The sequence below is a fragment of the Kryptolebias marmoratus genome, linkage group LG20 (genome assembly GCF_001649575.2).
Source record: "Kryptolebias marmoratus isolate JLee-2015 linkage group LG20, ASM164957v2, whole genome shotgun sequence".
NCBI lineage: Eukaryota > Metazoa > Chordata > Actinopteri > Cyprinodontiformes > Rivulidae > Kryptolebias > Kryptolebias marmoratus.
The window spans coordinates 15,299,360-15,321,465 of NC_051449.1; the positions used below are offsets into that span (position 1 = coordinate 15,299,360).

The 22,106-nt window shown below is 42.3% G+C and overlaps 2 protein-coding genes across 4 annotated transcripts in view; one reads left to right on the forward strand and one right to left on the reverse strand.

The window, feature by feature from the left end:
* rab2a (RAB2A, member RAS oncogene family) lies at positions 1–20,765 on the reverse strand. Its single transcript, XM_017422263.3, has 8 exons — positions 20,568–20,765; positions 14,620–14,691; positions 13,461–13,528; positions 10,973–11,055; positions 9,761–9,853; positions 9,429–9,540; positions 5,153–5,221; positions 1–994 (listed from the first exon to the last, which is right to left on the reverse strand). The coding sequence occupies exons 1-8, from the start codon at positions 20,611–20,613 to the stop codon at positions 899–901; spliced, it is 639 nt and encodes a 212-aa protein (XP_017277752.1). The 5' UTR covers positions 20,614–20,765; the 3' UTR covers positions 1–898.
* ca8 (carbonic anhydrase VIII) overlaps positions 20,723–22,106 on the forward strand; it is a 22,119-nt gene continuing 20,735 nt past the window's right edge. Inside the window, exon 1 of one of the 3 annotated variants that reach the window (XM_037981791.1) lies at positions 20,723–20,859. The gene's annotated coding sequence lies outside the window, so the exon portion shown is untranslated. Of the gene's footprint in view, positions 20,860–20,896; positions 20,916–22,106 lie in introns of those variants that run through there. The other 2 variants (XM_037981794.1, XM_037981793.1) reach the window with 2 other exon arrangements.

Below are 22,106 nucleotides of genomic sequence, written 5' to 3' on the forward strand. Positions count from 1 at the left end.
TTTTATTCTCTTACCCAGGCTTTAAAAAAATGTTTCTTTTACTCTTTTTTTTTTTTTTAAGCCCCGACCAGTTTTTAGTGTTTATGAAATACAAATCATCTGTGAGCACACAAAAAGGAAAAAAGAAAAGGGAAAGAATGGACCAAAAAAATGACGTGATTTGCATGTTTTTATGAACAAATAATACAGAGTGACCTCCCATAGCTCACAACCCGACATCCTGGAATACTTGTATCATCCCTATACGCACAGGCACAGCATGAAGACCGACTCGGCGTGTGGAAACACACCCTGCTAACGATGCTGTCTATAAAAAAAACAAAAATAAAATCATACAGATGTGTGTATAGACAACACAGAGCCTTGTTTGTTCCGTACAGTCAGCCGTTTAAACGCCTGTTCTAAATCGGTCTAAATAAAGCCAGCCCGCCTGCCACTGCCAGCTGATAGCGCTGTGTGACCCCGACAAAATCCCCGTGGATCTAAAGGGAACGTATAAACCAAACAGCTGAAATAAAACCCAAACAATTTCCACAAGTGCGCCAGTTTTTTGTTTCATGAAAAGCTTAAAATCATTTTTTAACTGACCAAAAGCAACAAAAATAAAGGTGAACCAGAAGACTTCTGAATTAAATGTGCAGGTGGAGCTGACTCGGTCCTCGTAAGACTGTAGGAAGTCACGCCGACCCCCCCCCCAGACCCATGGGGATGGTCAAAGACACTCAGAGATGGATGGATGAACGGGTGGAGCGGCAGAGAAAAGTTAAACTGTTAGTGGGTCTGGACAGTTCTGTAGAAACGCAACGAAGGGTCGGAGAGGGCAGGGAGGAGGAAGAGGTTAGGACTGGAGGAAGAGGAGGAGGAAGAGGAGGAGGAGGGGGAGGGGAGTTTTGGGGCTTCAGCAGCAGCCCCCTCCAGCATGTTGGCCTCCCTGGCTACTGGACAGTGTGGAGTTGGTGGTGGGATGCTGGGGTCCGATCTTAATACCATTAGCCTGCGTGGAGACAGAGACACACGGCTGTGAGTAAAAAAAACAACAATTTATATTTGTCTCACAACACAAAGCTGGTGAGACCAAAACGCACAAACCCCTTCTATCAGAAATAAACGTTTTGTTACGTTTTAGCAGCAAACAGGCAGACTGCCTCACTGACAGGTCTTTAATAGACTCTCCTCCAGTCAAAGAACCGGACAACACATAACGTGAGCGTAACCTAAGAGTTCTGCTTTTGCTTCCTCTTTACGCACCTGCGGAAACCAAAAACAGAAATTAAATCCTCTTTGGATTCTAAGGTTTTACAAACCAGATCAAAAATATGAAATGATCTGGTCCTAATCAAACCTTAAAATAAAATAAACGCAATCTTTAGGTGAGCAAAAGTTGTGGCGGTTTGCTGATGAGAGGTCAGTTGTGTGATGATAGAGAAAAGATATCAATAATTTTAGGGGTCAAGGACATTGTTAAATAATTCAGTCCATTTAATAAGATAGATTAGAAAAGATTCAAGACAGTAGTCGTAATATGTAACAAACATTCCTGCCGGTTCATCCTAAACCCAGACTACATTTCTCAGAAATAGAATAAAGAGCTACACCGTAAACTCTCCAGGCCTCCGTCAGCTTACTTAATGTTTAAGTTTATGGCAGCTGAATTAGAAAAGACTAAACAAGTCGGACTTGTTTGGAAAGGTGATAGATCTTGTCTCTTAAAACAACACGACAGCGTGACTTCGTTTGCAGAGCTGCAGAACGCCGTCCTCGTTACGACTGAAACGCAGCGCACAGCACCACGTTCAGTAAAGAACACACCTAACAGACAGCAGATCGTCAACCGGTTGTATTTATACACACACACAAAATCTAAACACTTCATTTAAACTGGCCCACGACGCGTGGCCACCAAACTGGGAAAAAAAAAAAAAAGCACAATAAATGCCCTTTGTTTACATTTTAGGCGGCGTCGCATTTCAGGGAAATTTCTCTGTAACTTCCAGCATTTTCAAAAATCCTGTTCACTGTAGTCAGATGTATTGACTACTAGGTGGTAAAGCAGCACAACCAACTGCAGAACATTATTTTATCCATCACAGCTACCAAGTAAGGAAATAAATGAGTTTAGGGAGAATATAAATGGCAGCCAGGCTGTATTTATACAGAACATTTCCAGCTTTGTTGACCACTGAAAGCACTTTCACACTGCAGGCCTTAATCGCACACAACTCATTCATCACTTCTACTCTGTGCCACAAAAACATTTAGTCTTTGGTTTTTATTTGGGTACATCCAGTGGACCTGTGAACTTTTTAACCTCCTAAACTCACTCTGCATTTACCTTGGCGAAGAAAAATGTTAATCACACGTCTAGTCGACGGACATAAATGTGCAGTTATAATCACAAAACGAAATAAAAACTACCTGAGAAAGACAGTTTTATTGCTTTCATGGCGAGATTAGCGGTGCGGGGTGCCTGTGGGGGATTTCTATTAGATCACATCACAGAGGAAGCAACAGGTGCTGCTGCGCCGCACAAAGGCAAAGGAAACACCAGCAGCAGTGCTCAAGGACGCCGGGATAAAAAAAAAGGAAAGGAAAGAGGAGAAACTGAGAAGGAGGCAGGCAGGTGGGTGGTGGGGAGACACTTTCATCTCTCTGAGCTGTAGTGTTCACTCTGCCTCTGTGTTTCATCATCTCGGTGTGCCTCAGCCTCGCTCGTGCTCTCCCTCTGTATATATTTATCTCCTCTCAGAGTAACTCCCCTCCTACACTCAGGAGCAGCGGTGCCTCTGGGAAACACTGTATGCCTTTAAATCACATTTATTGAGCTAAGGCCATGTGTGTGTCAGGAGAGTGTGTGTGTTTTCTTGTAGTGGCTGCCAACATTTCTGCTGGGGCTTCCCTTTCCTCTCCCCGAGCCAGTCAGCTGATGCGGTTTGGCCGGCCGGCCTGCCTTCACGTCGCCTCACTGTTACTAATAACAAAAAGAAATGCCGAGCGGCTGGCTGGCTGGCTGGCTGGCTGGCCTTGCGTCGTCTGCCCAACACCTGGGTTTGCTGGCTACGGGGCCAGACAAAGTTGAATCCAGATGTGGACACAACCAGCAAGTTCTCACACAGCTCGGCTTCTTAACTGCTGGGGGTGTGAATGAGACGCTTTCTTCACGAGACGAGAACCTGGGTTCACGGGAACGAGGCAGGATTTTAACAGGGTTTCTAAGAGGATACCTGATTTTATATTTACCAGGCTGCAGAAATAACCATTTGGACGACTGAAAATAAACGGTTGGTCCTTGAACGCGTCATGCAGAGATTCAAACGGGACTGAAGTTGTTCTTACTGATCTCTAATTCTGACAACCAATTAGACAGAATTAGGAATGGTGGATGTCTTCCTCCCTCATAAATACTTCAGGACAAAATCCAAGAAGGGTTTTGGAGATCAACGCTGCTCTGTTTGTTGTTATAAGTCAAGAGGGAGATAACTCTTTACAACTGAAGTGGATAACACTCAGGGGAACTTGTTGGCAGAAATACAGGAAATTAGTTATAATTATCTGTGCTGAAAATGAAAACCGATGTATTTTTTTGTCGTCTTAAAACTTCTCTTTCGCGTCTACAGACGACACGTCATCTTTCTCGTCTGCTAAACTAACGGCCATGGTTTCCTGGGAGCACAGAGTTCATTTCATACTAATTTACAGCTTCATGCTTTTTTAATTTGGGGTTTACTAGAGAAGGTTTGTATTCTCTTACATCCCAAAAATATATATATCGTGTAGATTTCTGCTTGTCAGCTCCCATCTCTTTAAGGCCCGAGTCTTCGATTGGTCACTTTCTTGTCCGAAAGTGGCGGAACGACAACCGTTCGCTCGTTGTTGTGGGGTGTGTGTGTGTGTGTGTGTGTGCTGGAACAGCCACGAGGCAGGCATTAAGCAAATGTGTTTCATGGTTTGTTAACCAGTAATGCCCAATCCTGGTCCTGGAAGGCCACTATCCTGCATGGTTTAAATGTTTCCCTGCATCAACACACCCGATTTGAATGAACGAGTGATTAAGAGGCATCTGCAGAGCTTGAAGACCTGCTGAGGAGCAGGGAAACAACGAAAACCTGCAGGTTAGTGGCCCTCCAGGACCAGGATTGAACACATCTCTTGTCAAATGTGCTTCTTGTTACCAACAGGCTAAAGCCAATTTGTTTCTTCTTACCAGAAAGAAAAGCAGCTAACATTAGCTAAAGTCAGGTTGAACGAAACTGAAAAGACTAAACGGCAGGTTTCGGTCTCCATTTTGATTTAACAGCATGAATAAGTAGAAGTGCAGGGATACGGTCAAAGCTGCACAAAAATGACCTTTGACCTGTGAGAGTCTCAGAGCTGGCAGCAAGCAGGCCCAAGCGAAAGGACACAGTTGAGTCGAGGACAGGGATCGGGGAGGAGGGGGCAGTTCATGTGCGAGCACATCTGCCCGTGAGGTTTGGTTTCGGTCAGCGTTTAGGTCGCCTGTACGCAGATGCACCGTCACGCAGACGTGCAAGCGTTTATGAACACGTTCATTTTCCGACCCACTCTAAACTCTGTTTTCAGGTTCGTCGGTTTTTTAAGTGCCGGCGATGCGATTAACGCTTGAACTCATCGGACAACTTGGAATTTCCAGCCTCGGCTGCTGCGCCGCGAAGGGAAATTTGGCTGACGGGAATCGCAAACCCACCGACCGGCTTGACAGGCAGCTCGCAGGCTGGCTGGCTGAGTGAGTGAGTGTTTGTTTTCTTGCTGAATGACCGAGACCTTGTGGGATGTGAGGAATTTATGAGCTGGCAAGACGCCAAGAGAGTGAGACAGAAAAGAGACGGAGTTAAGGAGTGAAGAGTGTAAGTGGAAAATGAAGCAGGGGATAAGAGCAACGCAGGGAGTTTTGCTTGGCTGGAGTCAAAGGAAGCAGAGGAGGGTTTTATTCCCTCCCCCTCTCCCTCTTTTTTTTTTTTTTTTTTTGAGGCTAGAGGGAGCATGGCAAACCACACACACTGCTGGAAACTCACACCGAGGAGAACGAGGGAAAAGAGAAGAGAACAAAGACTTGAACAGAAAAAAAGAGGATGGAAAAAAAGGAAGAATAGAAAGGTTTAAAGAGAAAGACAGGCAGGGATTTAACTTGTCTCACCTCGTTGTTGATGTCAAACACTCCCTCCTGGATCTTCTCGTAGATCTCCTTGGCTGTGTTGATGAAAGCCTGACATGGAGACAGGAAGTGACACAGATGAAGTAAGAACCGAACCATATTTCTGAAGCGGACTGCTGTAAACGAGCCAGATTTGTTGCCATGAAAATGCTTTCCCCCAAACAAGTTCCACGTCATTAGTAGCAAACAAATTCGGTGGACGTTTCAATAACACCACCTGGCTCCAAAGCTGTCTGACTTTTCATTTCTCGTTCAGGTTTCTAACGCAACAACTGGTTAAAGACGGTAAAACTTGTCATCACAGTGACATCCTGCCCCTTGTTTTATTATCTGTCATAATAAGGACAGAAAGTGCAAATTTCTTTGTTAAATGTTTTATTAAAAAGGTCTGTCAGCTGCTGGTAAAATCAAGTTAGTGTTAGAAGAGGAAATAAAAATGTACAAGTTACAAAAAAAGTAGTGCAAGTGGAGAAAAAGCATGAAATGTGTGTAGCTATAAGAGATAATTTAACGCTCTGCCAGTGAAGATTGTTATTTTTATAAAGGCTAATTATAAACATGAATTTTATACAACAGTGCAATAAAATTAATGTGCATTTTCTACGTAGCTCAGGACAGCATACGGCTGCCATGTTCTGTCTAGTTTCTTTTGTCCACAATTTAAACTAATTTATTTGGGAGTGAAGTATTCAAACCCTTGGATCAACACAAGCTAGTCCATTCCTTATCGTTAGTTCATCAGATTTGGTTAAACAAAGCCAGAGAAGTAAAGCAGACCAGAACTACTTAGGCAAAACTTCAGCGACCTGCGTTTTCTCTGAAGTATGAAGTGAACCAATCACCTGCTGGTCATCGACGAACAGTCCCACGGTGCTCGTCGTAGGTTTACCTCATTTTAGCAAACTCTTTAATCTTTATTGCAAGCTAGAATAAACCACCACACTCAAGTGCAAACATGGAAACAACTTCCTGTGGCCACCAACATCCCCCGCAAAGACAACACTTGGCTGTTTTGGAGCACGCTGCTAAAATGCTGTTTTGATGAGTATTTAAGAGCTTAAGATGTCCACAGTCCTGAGAAATCTTTTTAAGCTCTTTTTCAACGTCTTCAGAAGTTAATGTGGCATGACTGCAGACTTTGTCAGAGAATGCAGTTGATTTCAAGAAGATCAAAATTAGGATCTGAGCAGGATAAACCTAGACTACACGCAACCTGTTTTTCCTCCTCAGCATCGAAAGGATCAAAGATGACTGAGTAAAGTGGCATTAAGATCCCAGAGCGACTGCAGGTTCTGATGCTTTCGTCTCCAGAGACTAGATTTACGGCTATGTGTTTGAATGAGCTAAAACTGAGGAGCAACAACTGGGATAGACTGCAAGTTGACATCATCCAACACTTTGAAATCTGTGGACCAACAAGTTCGTTCCAGAACACATACATAAGCAATTATATGCAAATATAAGCTTTCTCCACCCAAGAAAATGTGTTCAGAAGCTGAAAATATGTCCTGAACTCCTATCTGACACCCTGTCAAAAATAGACTGAGCCCAAGGGTGCTCTCTAGTGCACTGTCCTGTTCACTTCTGTCCTCCTTCCTTTCCTCTCCACACATCACTGCACCCTTCACTTCTTTCTCGTCTTTCCTTTTTCTTGAACTCAGCTGATGGATTTTTTAGGATATTTGTAGAGATGAACGGAGACAGAGAGAGAGAGCGAGAACCGAGGGATGGAGGAGGAGAGAAAAAGAAGCAAAGAAAATGAATATGGAGCAGCATCGGCATGGTGGAGAGAGAACGAGCATTAAACTGAAACGTTAAAAAAAAGTAGAACATGAACACAACAGAGGATGCATTTAGGAAAAAAAAAAAAAACACATTAAAAACAAGCGCAGAAGTGAGCAGAGGTGGAAGATAAGAGCTCAGTGAAGGATTTAAGAGAGAATGGTGAGATGAGACGATGAAAACATGCTTACAGAATCTCTCTGTCTGTCTCTAAAGACCATCCCATCAACCCCAGTGTCCACCCACAGACCCTGACGACAAACCCTGCGCACCGATTGGCTGCTGGATGTCGCTGAGGGAAGGTGGGGTGGAGGTTATGAATATGTATGAACTTTAACTGGTTGATATACTGCTCGAAGACGGAGGGGAGATGATGGGGGAAGGAGGGAGGAAGAAATGAATGGAAGAGGGCAGGAAGACATTTTGGAGGAGGGAGGGAGAAAAAAAAAAAGAAAAAAACAGGATGACGAGTGGAAGAGGGAGGCGAAGGAGGAGAGGTAAAGAGCAAATGACGGACGTCAAGGGATGAGGAGGGATGGAGTGAGAAGAGATGAAGGGAAGGGAGGAGAGGAGTGGTATCAGGAGGATTCAGAGGACACTAATGAGACAAATTAATCATACCACACACACACACACACACACCTCCCCCCTCATCTTAACCCCAAAGAGAGCTCTGATCGACAGCGGTGTGGGTGTAAGTGTTTGCAGGATATAGGCTAGGCAAGAGAAGGTTAGGGTTTAAAAAAATAAAAAATCAATGTAAACACACACACGCACACACACACACACACACATAGGAGTACGGTGCCTTTGGGCGGCATGCTGTGCTGTGTAGGATGGGATTATTTATGTGATTGGATAAGTGAGAACGGGGTCCCAGAGGACCGTATCGCGCATTCATTGCAACAACGGCAGGGGTGTGTCTGTGTTGCGGGGCGGAGCCGTGCGGTCAGCGTGCTCGCTGCGGTTCATGGTGCTAATGTGAAGCTGGCAAGGTTAGACTCCGTCACTGTCATCCGCGGCGCAACACCTCAACAAGGAGATTTACTGCGAGTCTAACAACCCTACCAAAGAAACGCTTCAGGCGGCGCTGTTTTCTAATTATTCAGGACAACTAGCTCTTCGGGCATTTATCACTTGAACTACTAAGACAGTGAAGACGGAGAAGAAATTACTTAATACAAGTACTCTGGGTAGCTGGAACAAATCTGAAGAATATATATATTTAAAAAAAAAAAAGAGCTGAATGAATTAATGCCCCTAGTTTCCAATGTCATAAAGTTTGTGGATCATTACAGAATTTTTGAAAAATTAGGTGAATGTTTTCATCCAGATGGTTAAGACTGTCTTTGGGGATTCCAGAGATACCTAAACTCTGTGACCTGGACGCATGTTTATGCATGAGAGGTGCAGCAGAGTCAGGCTAGGCTCTCACTGTGGATACACTACAGAGCGCTGACACTGGTATCCTAATATAGACAGAACGACAATGCTAACAGGCTAACTGTCATCAGATTTGATGTTTAATATCTGAGCATTAGGGCTGCATAATATATACAACATTTATTGTCATTACAGCAATAATGTGTATAATATCAGTACAACAAAAGACTGCAATAAGTCACAGACTCAAACTGCATGCTAATAATATATTTGGTAATCAGATCAGCAGTGTGGACGGTCAGAGGCCCTAAAGAACCCACGTGCACAGAAGACAACATGATGACCCACGCAGCACGCTGTGTTTACAGAAATAAATATGGATGCTACACGTTAGCATGAGTGTATAAATTCTGAAGTTGCTGTGTAGTCGGAGCCAACTAATTTATTATCTGGCAAAGAATTACACTCCTGGAACAGGAGCGATCTACTGAAAGTAAAGAAGACTCTCTTCCCGCGAGTATCAATATGATCCGACACCAGAGTAAGCATCATGTGTTGTGGTTGATTCTCAGTCATCCAGGACATGGCAGAATCTGAAAAAAGTTAAAAAAGACGAAGCAACTGGACTTCTGTTCTGTAGCTGAAGACGTGCGGAGGTCTGAGCTTTAAAATGCACAACGTTGGCATGGATAAAAATCAATGTTTGGATCGATTCAGATGAAAAGAGTCACGATCGTTCAGACTGAGGTCACTTAGAAAAACATCACAGTTTAGTAGCACATATAAAAGTTGGATTTGAAATAAATAAATTGTATTTGTGTTTCAGATAAATAGAGTAAAGTAGTTTAAAGCTACAGATACCAACAGGTGAACAAACAGATAATGGCTGTGAAATTCTGGCGTAGCTGGAGATGCATTTGTCTGTTTAGCATTTGTGTTGTTCTGAAAGGAGCAGTGTATATTTTACAGAGACAAGCCGTGTTTACTGCAGTTTGAATCTCAGGTTTAGGTGAGCTGTTAGCCTAATCAAATCATCAAGGCATCAAATCAAATCCTAGCTGGTGTGTGTGTGTGTGTGTGTGTGTGTGATTACCTCCTCTACATTAGAGGCAGTCTTGGCTGAGGTCTCCATAAATATGAGGCCATGTTCTCTGGCAAAAGCTTCACCTTCCTCCTTCTTCACCTCTCTCCTCGACTCCAAGTCACTGAGACACAGACAGACGATGATACGTGTTCAGTTAAGAAATAACACGACATGAAATACAAAAACAGCACAATAATGATCGTAGAGACAAACGTATAGCAAGTTTAACACTTGCAATAAACGCAACCACAGAAATGGCTGCCGCATATTGTTGATTGTCCCGTCGTATGTAGGCCAGTATGTACCCGTCTGTGTGGAGGGGGGAAAAAAAATAATGTTACCTCTTGTTGCCAATGAGCATGATGACCATATTGGAGTTGGAATGTTGGCGGGCGTCCTCTAACCAGGTCGTCAAGTGGTTGAAGGTGTCCCTTCTGTTAGAACGAGCAGATTTCTGGTTTCAGTCTGCGTGCACTTTGAAACTGGAAGCATCACAGATCAACCATCTGCTGCTACACACAAACCAACAGACGATGTTAGAGATTTTACTTTCTCTTGAAGAGTGGCGAAAGACGCGTGCTACTTCCTCTTGCAATGTTTGAAACCATTTAAAGGAACAACGACGTACAAAAAAAACAAAAACCTCTTTTTTTCCTGAGTAGATCTAAATGAAAAAATGCAAGTCATCTTCTTTTAATACCAACACCATAAGGAGTGGCTTACAGAATCAGATTGTTATGACTTTATTTGATTTTAACTTGGACAAATTATTATATTTGTATATGTCATCTGCAGCTAGTCTCTGTCAACAAACTTTAATCCTTCTGGTAATGTTCAATGTTTCATTAAGCCTCAACTTTGGGCCTTTTTTTTAAAAAAAAAAAAAGGAATGCAGATAAATCTGCACTTTACAACCAAATATAAGTGAAACAAAGGACATATGAATCAGTGTTAATCACCTCTTGTACTGCTACAGAGAACCAAAAACAACAGAACAAAAATAAAACCTGGATTTATGAGCTCTGTAGTCCCAGAAGTTCAAACAACAACAAAAAAAAACTTAATTCAAAATCCCAAATGCGTCAGACATAAATAAGATGGAGACCAGAACCTAATCAAACGGTTTGTCATGTGGCTTCATTCATGATTTCAGATAAGGAGCTTTAGATGTCGGCAGGCTAAATATTATCTCGCTGAGGAGCAGCAGCTAGTTCAGACATGTCTGCAGGAACAGCAGGGTGGGGAGAACCGAACGCTATAAAAGATTGGAGATATCACAAGTATACACGTACACGTCTTCACAAGGGAAGGTCGTTTTTTGCACATTTATCTCCATATCTCGAAAAATTATATAACAAAAAAAAAGTTTCCACTCCTTTTTTTTTTACTTGATGATTTTGTTAAAGAGAAGCTAAAAAAGGACGTATTTAACAGAGCAAGTTAAACGGTCCCAATCCCAGGAACTAGTTCTGAAAGAGTATTTACATTATTACACGTATTACGAGTGCTCGTATTTTGAAGGCATCCTGATTGTGTGTGATTGGCTGGGTTACCTCGTGATGTCATAGACTAGCAGTGCTCCTGCTGCTCCTCTGTAGTAAGACCTGGTGATGGACCGGAACGACTCCTGGCCAGCCTGGAGGGACGCAGAACGGGGAAAAAACTGAAACCCAAAGAACTCAAACGTCTATAGTCGTGCATGACGATGCGTTCTTCTGAGAGCTGCAGGTCGACTCCGGCCGCGCCGCCTCAGTGTTTTATCTGCAAATCCTCGTGCCTGGTTCGGAGTCCAGCTCCAGGTTTTCGGCAACCGAGGAGAGGACAGAGCAAAGCCTGTAACTGGATACAACAGAGTTCTCTCTTTCACTCTCCGTCTATCCATCACAGAAGCCTTACTTTCTCTCTGCTGGCATGCATAACCTCCCAGTTTCTCAATCTATGCTAAACAAAGAAGGTCAAATTAGCTGCAGTGTTGCAGTATGCAAATTAGACATGTAGCATTTATGTCATACTTGACAGTCCATCCAGCTCAGCAGGTCACCTTGTACCCCCCCTTCCATTATTATCCCCTCATTGTCTCACCTTTCCTTTGTCTTCCTTCCATCACTCATCTTTTCATTCCCTCCCTATCAATCTCCCCTCTTTCCATCACTGCTTTCACCATCCAGCATTCTTGCCACCCACCCCCCCTCCCCCTCCCCAACACAATGTCTATTCATTTTCTGTCTCCGTCCAGTGTACATTAACAATGTTGTCTGTGTTCGTCCGGGCCGGAGCAGAAAACAAAACGGCACTTCATCCTAGCAGCTGCAAATCCCGCACAGCTCTGACCTCATCTGAGAAAAACCAGACAGACAGACAGACGCGCAAGCAGGAACACAGTCAGTCAATGAATCATTCAGCAAGTCGGAGAACCAGGCAGCTAGTTTGTCGCTCAGAAACCCAGCATGGAGGCAATGAAATCAGCCTTTACAGGGTTTACAAAACCCATCAGTCACACAGCAGGTTAGTCGGTCAGAAAGCGATTTAGGATATGAGTTGGAGAAAAACACCAAGTTAGCTGGTCACTGAACAGCCAGTAAGCAATTCAGAGAGCAGTCAACCAGCCTGCAACGCTATTAGTGAATAAATGATAAATAAGGGTGAAAGAAAGGGAACGCTGTGTCTGTCTGCCATCTGGCCAACAGGCTTGTGTGCAGAAACACACACATACACACACACACACTTATTCATATGGCAAGTGCAGCCCACACAATGATCCAAATGGTCTCTCTGCTGGTTGCATTTTGGTGACGGCGTTCGAATGCGCACCTCCCATAAAGACAACAGCCACTCAGCGCGGCAGGCTTTCAGTCTGAACGTCATTATTCTACACCTAGACGACCAGGTAGACAGACTCAGCTATGTAGAGCCAAATGAAACCAGGCGGCAGACTGAGACATGAAAACCAGGACAAGATGATGTTCAGCTTCCTTCCACGGAGCTCTGACTCCACCTGCTGGTCAGCTGCCTAAACTGCACGTAGCAGCCGTCCAACAACAAAATAATGCTTTTCTGTGATACTGTCACACCGTTGCTTTTATTTATACACACTTTTTGCTTGGAGTAGCTTGGAAAAGTTCAGGAAATTTACAAAAGGACCTTAAAGCAATGAACAATGAACTTGGATGAGAACAGCAACATTACTAAACCAAGAATTAAAACCTCAACCCAACTTCAGTAAAGAAATGTGGCATTATAATCTGTTTTTTTTGGGGGTGACAACGACTTGTAGATCATAAAGAGATCAAGTTACTGGACAAACAATACCCCATTCCTTCATTTAACTTACAGTGACTGGAGGACTGAAGCCGATCAAGAAGCACACAGTGTTTTAACACGTGGTTTTAATGTTGCTGCTTCGGTTTCAGTTTGTGGCCAACACTCACCAGGATGACAAAATATGGTAGAAAAACATTTTTACAACCACTGATGTGTTAAAGTTCAGAACAAGCAGAGAAGCAGACCAACATCTGATGGTAAGTTCATTAAATTAATCAAGGCTCTTGTTCCGCTGAGGAAAACAAACGCTCTGACAGAACTTGGTTCTTCTGCAAAAATGATAGATTTAGTTTTTCTGAAGGAACTAAAAGAGTTGAGGAAAGCAGTCAGCATGGATTACAGCCCAAAACCAAAAAGCTTCATACAAATGCAGAGCAGGTATGTGACTTTAAACTGGCTTTAGGACCAAAAGTGTCCAGACATGAAGAAGTTTAAACTTATTACAGTATTAGTAACTATTAAGTGCCACTAATTATTCTCTCTTTATGATGAACTCATTAAGTAATCACAAATCAGTCTGTTCACACATATTAATAAAAAAGATGAATACAAAGATACTACCAGTTTATATTTAACTAAAAAGAAAAGAAAAGGCTAAGGTTTATCTCTCTAATTAATGTTTGCTGGTTGGTTTATAGAGTTCTGCATCTGCAGGAACAGCTAAAACAAATGGATCTTTAAAAAAATTAACCACAAACAAACATTTAATGTATTATTTACCGTATCCCAGATCTGCAATTTGATCTGTTTGCCATCTATAGTGATCATCCTTGCTCCGAACTCCACACCTGGACAGATAAAAACAGAGAGAAATTGAAATAATTGAATAATTAGGTACACAATGAACATATGATACCTATAAAAAAAGGATTTATAAATAAGGTTTGTTTAATAAGAGTTCAGCAAATAGTGAGCTGAGACTTGAGCATCATATGAACAGACAAAAGGGAAAAATTAGGAGATAAACACATCTTTGAACTCTTATTATGAAGCATAATTTAGAGTCTTTACAGCACATAGAATTTACAGACCAGAAACTGTTAATTTATTGGATTAAAAACTGAAACGGACTGTCTCAGATGTCAGTGGCTTTGTTTTTACTCTTCATATTGCAGCACTCAGATCAGTTAGGATCCTCCCGTAAATCAGGGGTTCCCTGCAGGGGACTGAACTCAGACCAGTAGAAGTCCCGATCACTCGTTTATTTTTGCTGGTTAGAGGCTGAAAGGCTTGAGAACGGCGGCTCTTAGACACGATCCTCGGCGCAGCCCTTTCATGTTACACCCTCTTTAAGTTAGATAAACATCGAGATTAACCCAACCCCTGACCGTCTGCTTGAAAAATCTGTTTGAACAAGGAGGCCAGAAGCATCCGGCCAGAGCAAATGAAAGGCGAGCCGAGGTCCCCGGGCTTATATTAGACGTGATGTATTAATGCGGCTTCTATACAAAAGGACTAAAACTTCATTTAAAGCACGTCCATCCGCCATAAAGATCAGAAAAACCAAAAACGCTGCGACCTCGACCTCTGGCCCGTGTCGTAGTTAAGTCACATTAGTTGTAGATTTCTCCAACTGTGTCTATAGGTCCTAAAAGCTGTAAATTAAAGAGTCATCACATTCTGGCGTGGTGTCAATAAAACCTGCTCCGAAGCACCAGCTCAGTCAGTAATAATTGGTTGTTGATACCTAACAAACAGCAGCTAATTACTTTCACCCCGCTGGCCTGACGGCACCAACTCTATTATTGTTTTTCTCTGATGAGAACTGGCTACCGGTTGTGTGTCATCAGTGATGGCTAAATTATGACATTTAACAAACTCTGAATGAGTAAAGTTCTCCTGACGACAATGGAGGTGAACGGTGGACAGGCGCTCTTACCGATAGTGAGGTCGTGAACTGGCTGAAACCTCTTGTCTGTGAACTGTAGTAATAGACATGATTTTCCCACACCTGGAAATAAAAAAAAAAGAGAAAAAGGATTATATCATGAATTGTACACGTGGTGCAGAGACACTTTTTAGGTGAGGACGCCCAGGAGGGAGATCCATATGTACAACAGGATTTATTGTCTCATAAATACAACACATGCATATTTAATATGGGAACTTGGAAGTCAGCATCCGGTTCAAACAGACCCAACAGGGAGCTTACACTCATTTTCCAGCCCAGACTCGGCTAACTAACCGCTGACCAGCTGGCTACTTCCAAAGTGTGATGCCACGATTTCCTTTTTTCTCCCCCACAAAGGGCACCGATGAATCTGCTCGCGATTAACACGCCCGCAGCTCCGAACGCCGACGTCTGCCACGGATACACAAGCACCTAAACCGGACTCCTTCAGCGGTCGTTTCTTTAAAAAACACTCACGTCTGGAAGGTTAGGCGAACGCAGCTCAGAACAGAGGCTCGTCAAAGTTACACAACGGTGCCGCATGGCTTCCATGACAGCGACAACAGAAGATAAAGTGAGGACGTCGTGTATCAGAGGCCATCAGATAAGGACAGAGCGAGTTATTTCCTTCACCACAACACCCCGAGGTGTTACTACCAGAACTTAAAAACCAAAGTGAGCAACTCTAATCTTCATAAAAAATCAGAACAGACTAAATGTGGCTGAATATTTGCAGACTCATTATGTCTTATAACTGAAGGATGGTGCTTAGGTACTGATTACTGGAGGATTATATCACACATATGGGAATAGACGTGCGTAGCAACATGCTTTCTTTAAAAAAATATACATCTTAGCAATCTGGATTTATGCACGCAAGGATGGAAAAATAAATGACTTCAAAATCAGAACTTTAACTAGAATAAACACCTGGAAGTAATAATTTAGTTAGTCAGCCTGTTGTGATGTTTTCAGCTGGATGTAGCCTTTCCTCTTCATATTTACAACCCTGAGACTAACGTGCTGTTCGGAGACAGAATATCAAGGTCTCTGAGACGAGATGTTTGCCGACAAACAAACAGAAACAACCTGAACCGAGCCGTCTTTGTTCCACTCTGCGTTTTAAAACTTTAAAGAAAGCCAAGAACGACGCAGGAGTTTCGGTAACTCTAATTGATGCAGACGAAAACCTCAGAGCTGACGGTTAATAAGGACGTTTACATGTATTTGTGTGAAACGTGGCGAGGAAGAGGAGGAGGAGGAGGGACAGGAGGTGACAGAACAGGACGCAGAGATCCTCCTCAGCGGTTTCCAAGGATCCCTGCTGCCAGGCAGCGTTTCTAAGCAAGGGGCCGTGCAACGATAACAATAAGGGATGGAGGGATCTGCAGGAGGGAAAGCTGAGTAAAAGGAGCAATCTTCAGGCCTTCATCAGCTCCAACATACTAATATGTGAGGTCAGTGGGCACCTTCTGCTAAAAACACTCAACACAGAAAACATTAATGTATGTTGTGTAACTTAGTGTGTTCGTCCAATTAGCTAAACACGCCACAATCAATCAGCTTTGCGTTTCTGGCCAAGCGTTAACAGCATGGTGCTACAGAGTATGAGAAAACTCTACAGCAGCCTATAATCAAAGCCTGTTAGGCTTTCCAACGTGAGAGAGAGGGGACAATTATGGTTGTGATTAACGGAGAACAGGGTAATGTTTCCGTGAAAGCCCTCTCCTTCAGCTTCTAACTGAGATAATGAGGCCTGATCACTCCTTAACATTCAAAAAAGGTAAGTCGGACTTTGCACAACCCTCCTGGAGGATCAGAAAATGAAGACAAAAACCTGCGTGTGTTTCAAAACCTCAGCACGACCAGGAGGACAGGTTATTCTCCACCGTTTCTGCTGCCGTGTCTGTAGATCACGCAAGAGGCAGAACATGATGCAAAACGTTATGTGGAAACCTTCGAATAACTGCGCCCTTCAACGCTTCCCCTCTGGAAGATGCCTACAACATTTCAGGACCTCGCTGTAGAAGTAAAAACAACTTAAGCCGGCCCGACTCGACAGATGTGACCGAATTACAAAAAAAAAAAAAAAAGCAAAGCGAAAAAACCCCACATCTGCCTGTTTCCAACAGACTAACGAAAGCGGACGGCCTCCAGGAATTAAAGATCTTCACGCTGAGGATGAGAACATGGAGGAAATCGTGCTTCTCAGAAAAACAAACAAACAAAAGATGATAATATTTGGCAAAGTGAGACACGAACCATGGCTTAGTTCATCACACAAGGACACTCGGTTAATGTGATTTTCCAGTTTCTGAAAGCTGACTCTAGCTGTTGTCATAGCAACCAGTCCTTCATGACCAAGGTCCCCTACAAGCCGTCTTAGCGAACTAAATCTAAGATTCGAGGGCCTCACTTCTGGACATCTGCAGCTGTAATTCTGTCATGAGCAGGAATGCAGACGTGCTGATGGACAGGAAGAGTAAACAGATGTATGAACAAAAAAGAAAAGAAGAAATGAAACTGGCATCAAAGGAGAAATCAGATGACAAACATTATTGGTCATTATATTTTAGAGAGCTTCTTTTACACCCAACATTATCCAACATTTGAATCACAGTGAAGTAAAATGAAAAATAACTTATGTTTTTAGTCAATCACTTGTCCGATTATTAATGCTTGAGGCTAAAAAGTGCAAGTTTTACAACAAATAAAGGGGGTTTCCTGTGGTCTGAGGGTCTAACCGCACCAAATGGGTGACTTGTCGCATTTTCACTCCGTGTTAAGAACAATTTTTAATAAATTCATCAGAATAGCAGCTCAGTTACAAGCAGGTTTAGTAGAAACCCAGTGAGTCAGATCATATAAGTACTGGGAACCACACCTATGACTCACTTTAGGTTGGTGTTGGTTACGATCACTGGAACACTAATCCTCAGAAGATGAAGATGTCTCACCAAAATGGCCCTTAAGCAGAAAAGAAACTTGTGAGCTTTAATAAAAGCTCTGCTGTGGTTTATTTTCAGCAGTGATAGTTTCTGTTTCATATTAAATCAGTCTCAGTCAGACTCCACAGCTGATCCAGGATCATTTTTAAGGTTTAGGTGATCGAATGATACACGTCTCCTGTTAGCTCAATAATCAATATTCTGTTCTTTAAAACCGAACAGGGATGAAAAGTCTCAAAGAGGTGCATTTAACATCTGAAGAAGACTATTTTTGAGCAGAAACTTTCATTTTCTGTTTGGATTCTGCATCTCTGGGCAGCCTGGCTGGAGGCTCCAAGTCCAACAAAAAAAACAACAACACATTTATATTTATTCATAAATCAAAACAGTTCAATCAAGTTATTTTATTCTGTGAGCCAAAGCTACTGTGCTGCATTGTAAAAAAAAATAAATGACTGAACTAGTTTAAGAACGTAATGGGGGGACTATTTTAGGACTCAGAAGAGAAAAAAGAAAAACAAGGGTGAATTTGGGAATCCAAGATGTTTTTTTCAGTAGACTCCTGGCAATAAACGTTCATATTTCAGAAAAAACCAGCGACACACCCCGACATCTGAACAGATGTGTGTCACTGGTGGCAGAAGACGAAAACCCCTGAACTGAACTGAAAAGAGAGAAAGTTTAGTTCAGTTTATAACGAGTAACTTAGAACTGAAGTGTGTAAGAAGAAGACAAAATATCTACATATATTTGACATTTACAGCAAAAAAAAGAGTGCTAGCAGGAAGACTGTTTCCTGCATGTCCTCCAAATCTCAAAAATTGTCCTGACCGGCAACAAGTCTTTCCTCATTCCTCAGCTTTCAGATAACCAGATGAGTGAAAAGATAGAATTTAATCAACATTTCTAACTCGTCCTGTTAAACAACTAACGTGGAGAAACTGAGAGGTAGACCAGGGTAAGAGCGGAATGGCGATAAAGGAGAGGCTGAAGACTTTCCATGGCGAGTTTTGGTGATAAACCACGGCGTGATCGACACCATGAAAACTAAAACCATCTCTGATTTTTTATTTTTTTAAACTCGTAGACAAAATTATTTTCTTCGACTCAACTTGACAGCTAGTCCCAAACGGACCCGCCCGACTGAGACAAGTCCAGTTACTGCAGTTTATACCCAGATATAATATAATTACAGACGGATAAAACACAGCAGGAGCAACAGGAGAATCTACATTAGTCTGCAAAAAACGGGGGATAAAAAGCTGACGAGTTTGAATCAAATACCCCAAAATATATACAATTATTTAATTTCCCTTTGGGATTAATAAAGTATTTTTGAATTGAACTGAAATTGAAAAAGCGGTAATATTGATCATTTTTCTCACACCGTTCCACAATAAGATGTCCTGCTTCGTAGCGCCTCATTCTGGGGGAAGCTTTGCTGAAATATTCTTTAGATAAACTTATGAGCGCAGTACAGGTTGGAGATGTTTCAGCTTCATGTGTTCCACGCCAGGTGAGATTTCGGTTGACTGCTGATGTGATCGCCGTTTTCAGCAGAGGATAAAAAAAAAGTTATTAATCTCCTCATCGTCATCCAGTGGACTCCGTGGTTTCTGTTGCCTCACAAGTTTACCGATTCTGCTTGGAAAACAAGCAAATTAAAGGTGTAGTGTTTACGGCTCCTTTCTTTTCACTCTGCATGAGAATAGGCAATGATTTCATTTCTCTGTGAAAGTCAAAGCATGGACAAAGTGTTAATTAAAGATGTCAAATCAGCAAAATGTGCAGGCGAGATCTGCTCCCCCCCAAGCTGAGACAAGAAGATTTACTTAACATGAAAGGAAGTTATTTTTTTGTTTTGTTTTTACTCTTAAAACTGGAAATCATTTTGTTAAGGGGGCTCACTCCTGTGGATATTTGCTCAGCACTGAAATTATTTCTGGCACAAACACACCTGTAATGAATCTAGGCTGGAGCTCAGTCCAGGTTCACTTTTAGAAATAAACAACCTGTTTGTGCAACATCCCTGTAGTAAACATGCTGTCACAGTGATAAAATGATCACTCAACATGGTTTGACACGCATGAAAACATAGGGATTGTCTCATACATGTGGAAAACCGCTTTGAATCGTGACTGTATTTCAGGTTTAAGCCTCAGCTCTTTAAAAACAAAAATATCACATGATCCAGACACTGATGCTGCGTTTTATTTGACAGCAGCATTTTGACATGCACCTGCTGTCATTACCGCAAGCTAACAGGCCCCTCATCATCATCATCATCATCATCATCTGAAAACTGTAAACAGATGACATTACCTTTGGGTTTTACTGTGTGTGTCCATTTAGGAGGCAACGCGACATAAACCCCCCACGACCTCGAATAAGAGAAATGCGTCGTTAACAGGTGAACCGTCTTGACCTGTCAACATTAAAAACTGGAGGTGCCTTACGCCATTTCAGGGTTTATTTCAGGCTTTAACTCCGCGTTAAGGCCTTTTTTCTTTTTTTTTTTTTAATACGAAGCTATGCTAACATGCTAGCTCCGCTATTATTGACGAACTCAAAACGCGGACGTATACTATTTGCTGTCCAGCGTGGCATGCTGAATTATAATGTTAAATTTGCCGTCGTGACAGGTGTTTGTTGAACATTTAGCAGTTTCGTTAGCAGCCCGCGGCTAACACCCCCACACCCTCCTCGACGCGAACGGACAAAAGGCCCGACATCTGCCAGTGTCAACAACCGCTCCACTACAACGGAGACCGGGGAACTTGTGACCAAGCTCCGGGCTTTAATTGTCAGGCCTTGTCGGCGTGTTATTTGTTTTTTTTTAGACATTTCGGGTATTTTATTAGCGAAGAATAGGAGCTGTCATCCCACCCCTTGCGTCTCTGTTTTTACCACGTCATTGGACTATCCAACGCTGCGGAAATACACCGCTAGCTGCAGCTAAAGGCTAACCGAATGCTAACCGGAGCTTACCCGTGTCCCCGATGATGATGTATTTGAAGAGATACGCGTACGCCATGGCCTCTGGGTTTTGCAGTCAGCTGTCTCAACCGTTACACCTTCGTAAAACCTAATGTGAACCGTGTAAAAACAGTATCTTGTTTTTTTTCTTTTCCTCAGTGTCCGGCGCTCAGGAAGGAACAATAAACACCCAGAGCCTCCGCTCGACGTCACACGGTCCGCCACCGCCACGCTACAGGATGGTGCGTTCAAGTCCTGCTCGGAAACTCTAGCGACGGTACACCCATAGGCCGAATAAATCCGTGTAAGGGCGCACCCCGCCGTATTAAAATGGGCACTCCTAATATTTGTTTTAAACAGGTAAGCCCAGTTTTACCTAACTTACTGTTAATAATATTAATGGGCAGATAAAAAACAAAAGCAAATAGTGCCTCTGATGGAAGACAAAATTTCTCGACTATTTCCTGAATTTTTAAACTAGCGTTAAGAGTCACCGAATAGGCCTACTTTGTGTTCATTATAGTGAGTCTTTTGTGTTTGTTTTATTTTCTATTTTTTAAATTCATTTACAACTGACTGGGTTATGGAGTGAGCTTTACTCACAGATTTAATCTATGTTGAAATCTAAAAATATTGAGGAAAGAAAAACCTAAAAAAGGGGGGCTTGTTCTCATAAGAAACACAATACAATCTCTTCACGCTCAACTTAAATGAAACAAAGAAACTAATTGATAATTTTTTTCTTTTTTTAAAATGGGAACTAGTTGAGCAGCATTCCCATCTTAGGAGAAAGATGATCAACTGATAAGATACATATCTTGCTCTAATGCTTGACAGAAGCACACTTTTTCCACCTGTAAGTCTTTGCAACTGGACAGGAAAGAGCTAATTAAAAAAAAATAGTTATACAGAGACTTCAAAGACTTTATAAAAAGAAAATATTATTCAGTTTTATGTTTAATTATGGAATCCACATAAAATTAGTGGTACACACTTGTGGAGTTACAGAAAAAATCAATAAAATAAGACTTTTTGTTTCCTGTTGAGCATTTTGAAATGTTCCTGTCAAACATCTGTTTCAAAGTGAGTTTAGTTTGAGCTCACAGAAACACACAGTTATATAACTCATCTGATTAAATCTGCTTAATCATATAACGATTTAATAAACAGACCGCCATTTAGGTAAAATACAAAAAGATAAGCAAACACTTTAAAGAAGTCCCCGAACCTCAACAGGAGAAATTATCTCAGGAGAAAGAAACTGGACAGGTCTGACTCAGCTGCTGCACAGAGACAACCTCCTGAAGATGAGGAAGACTCCAAGAGTCAGGAAGCTGCATTGAAAGTGTTTTTGAGGATGCAGCCTCAGGCCTGCATGAACTGACTGATACCGTGACATCTTACATCAGTTTTTGTGAGCATTTGTGTGTGCCCAACAAGACCTTCCGCACATACAATAACAACAAACCCTGGTTCACTGGTCAACTTCGGCAGCTTCGACAGGCCAAGGAGGAGGCCTACAGAAGTGGGGACAGAGTCCTGTACAACCAG

Bases quoted from the DNA above. Each gene is read 5' to 3' on its own strand.
- rab2a (XM_017422263.3), bottom strand. From the start codon at position 20,613: ATGGCGTACGCGTATCTCTTCAAATACATCATCATCGGGGACACGG. The intron at 13,529-14,619 runs GTAAGAGCGCCT...TTATCTGTCCAG, and splicing joins AGTTCACGACCTCACTATCG to GTGTGGAGTTCGGAGCAAGG. The intron at 9,541-9,760 runs GTAACATTATTT...TCTGTGTCTCAG, and splicing joins ATGCTCATTGGCAACAAGAG to TGACTTGGAGTCGAGGAGAG.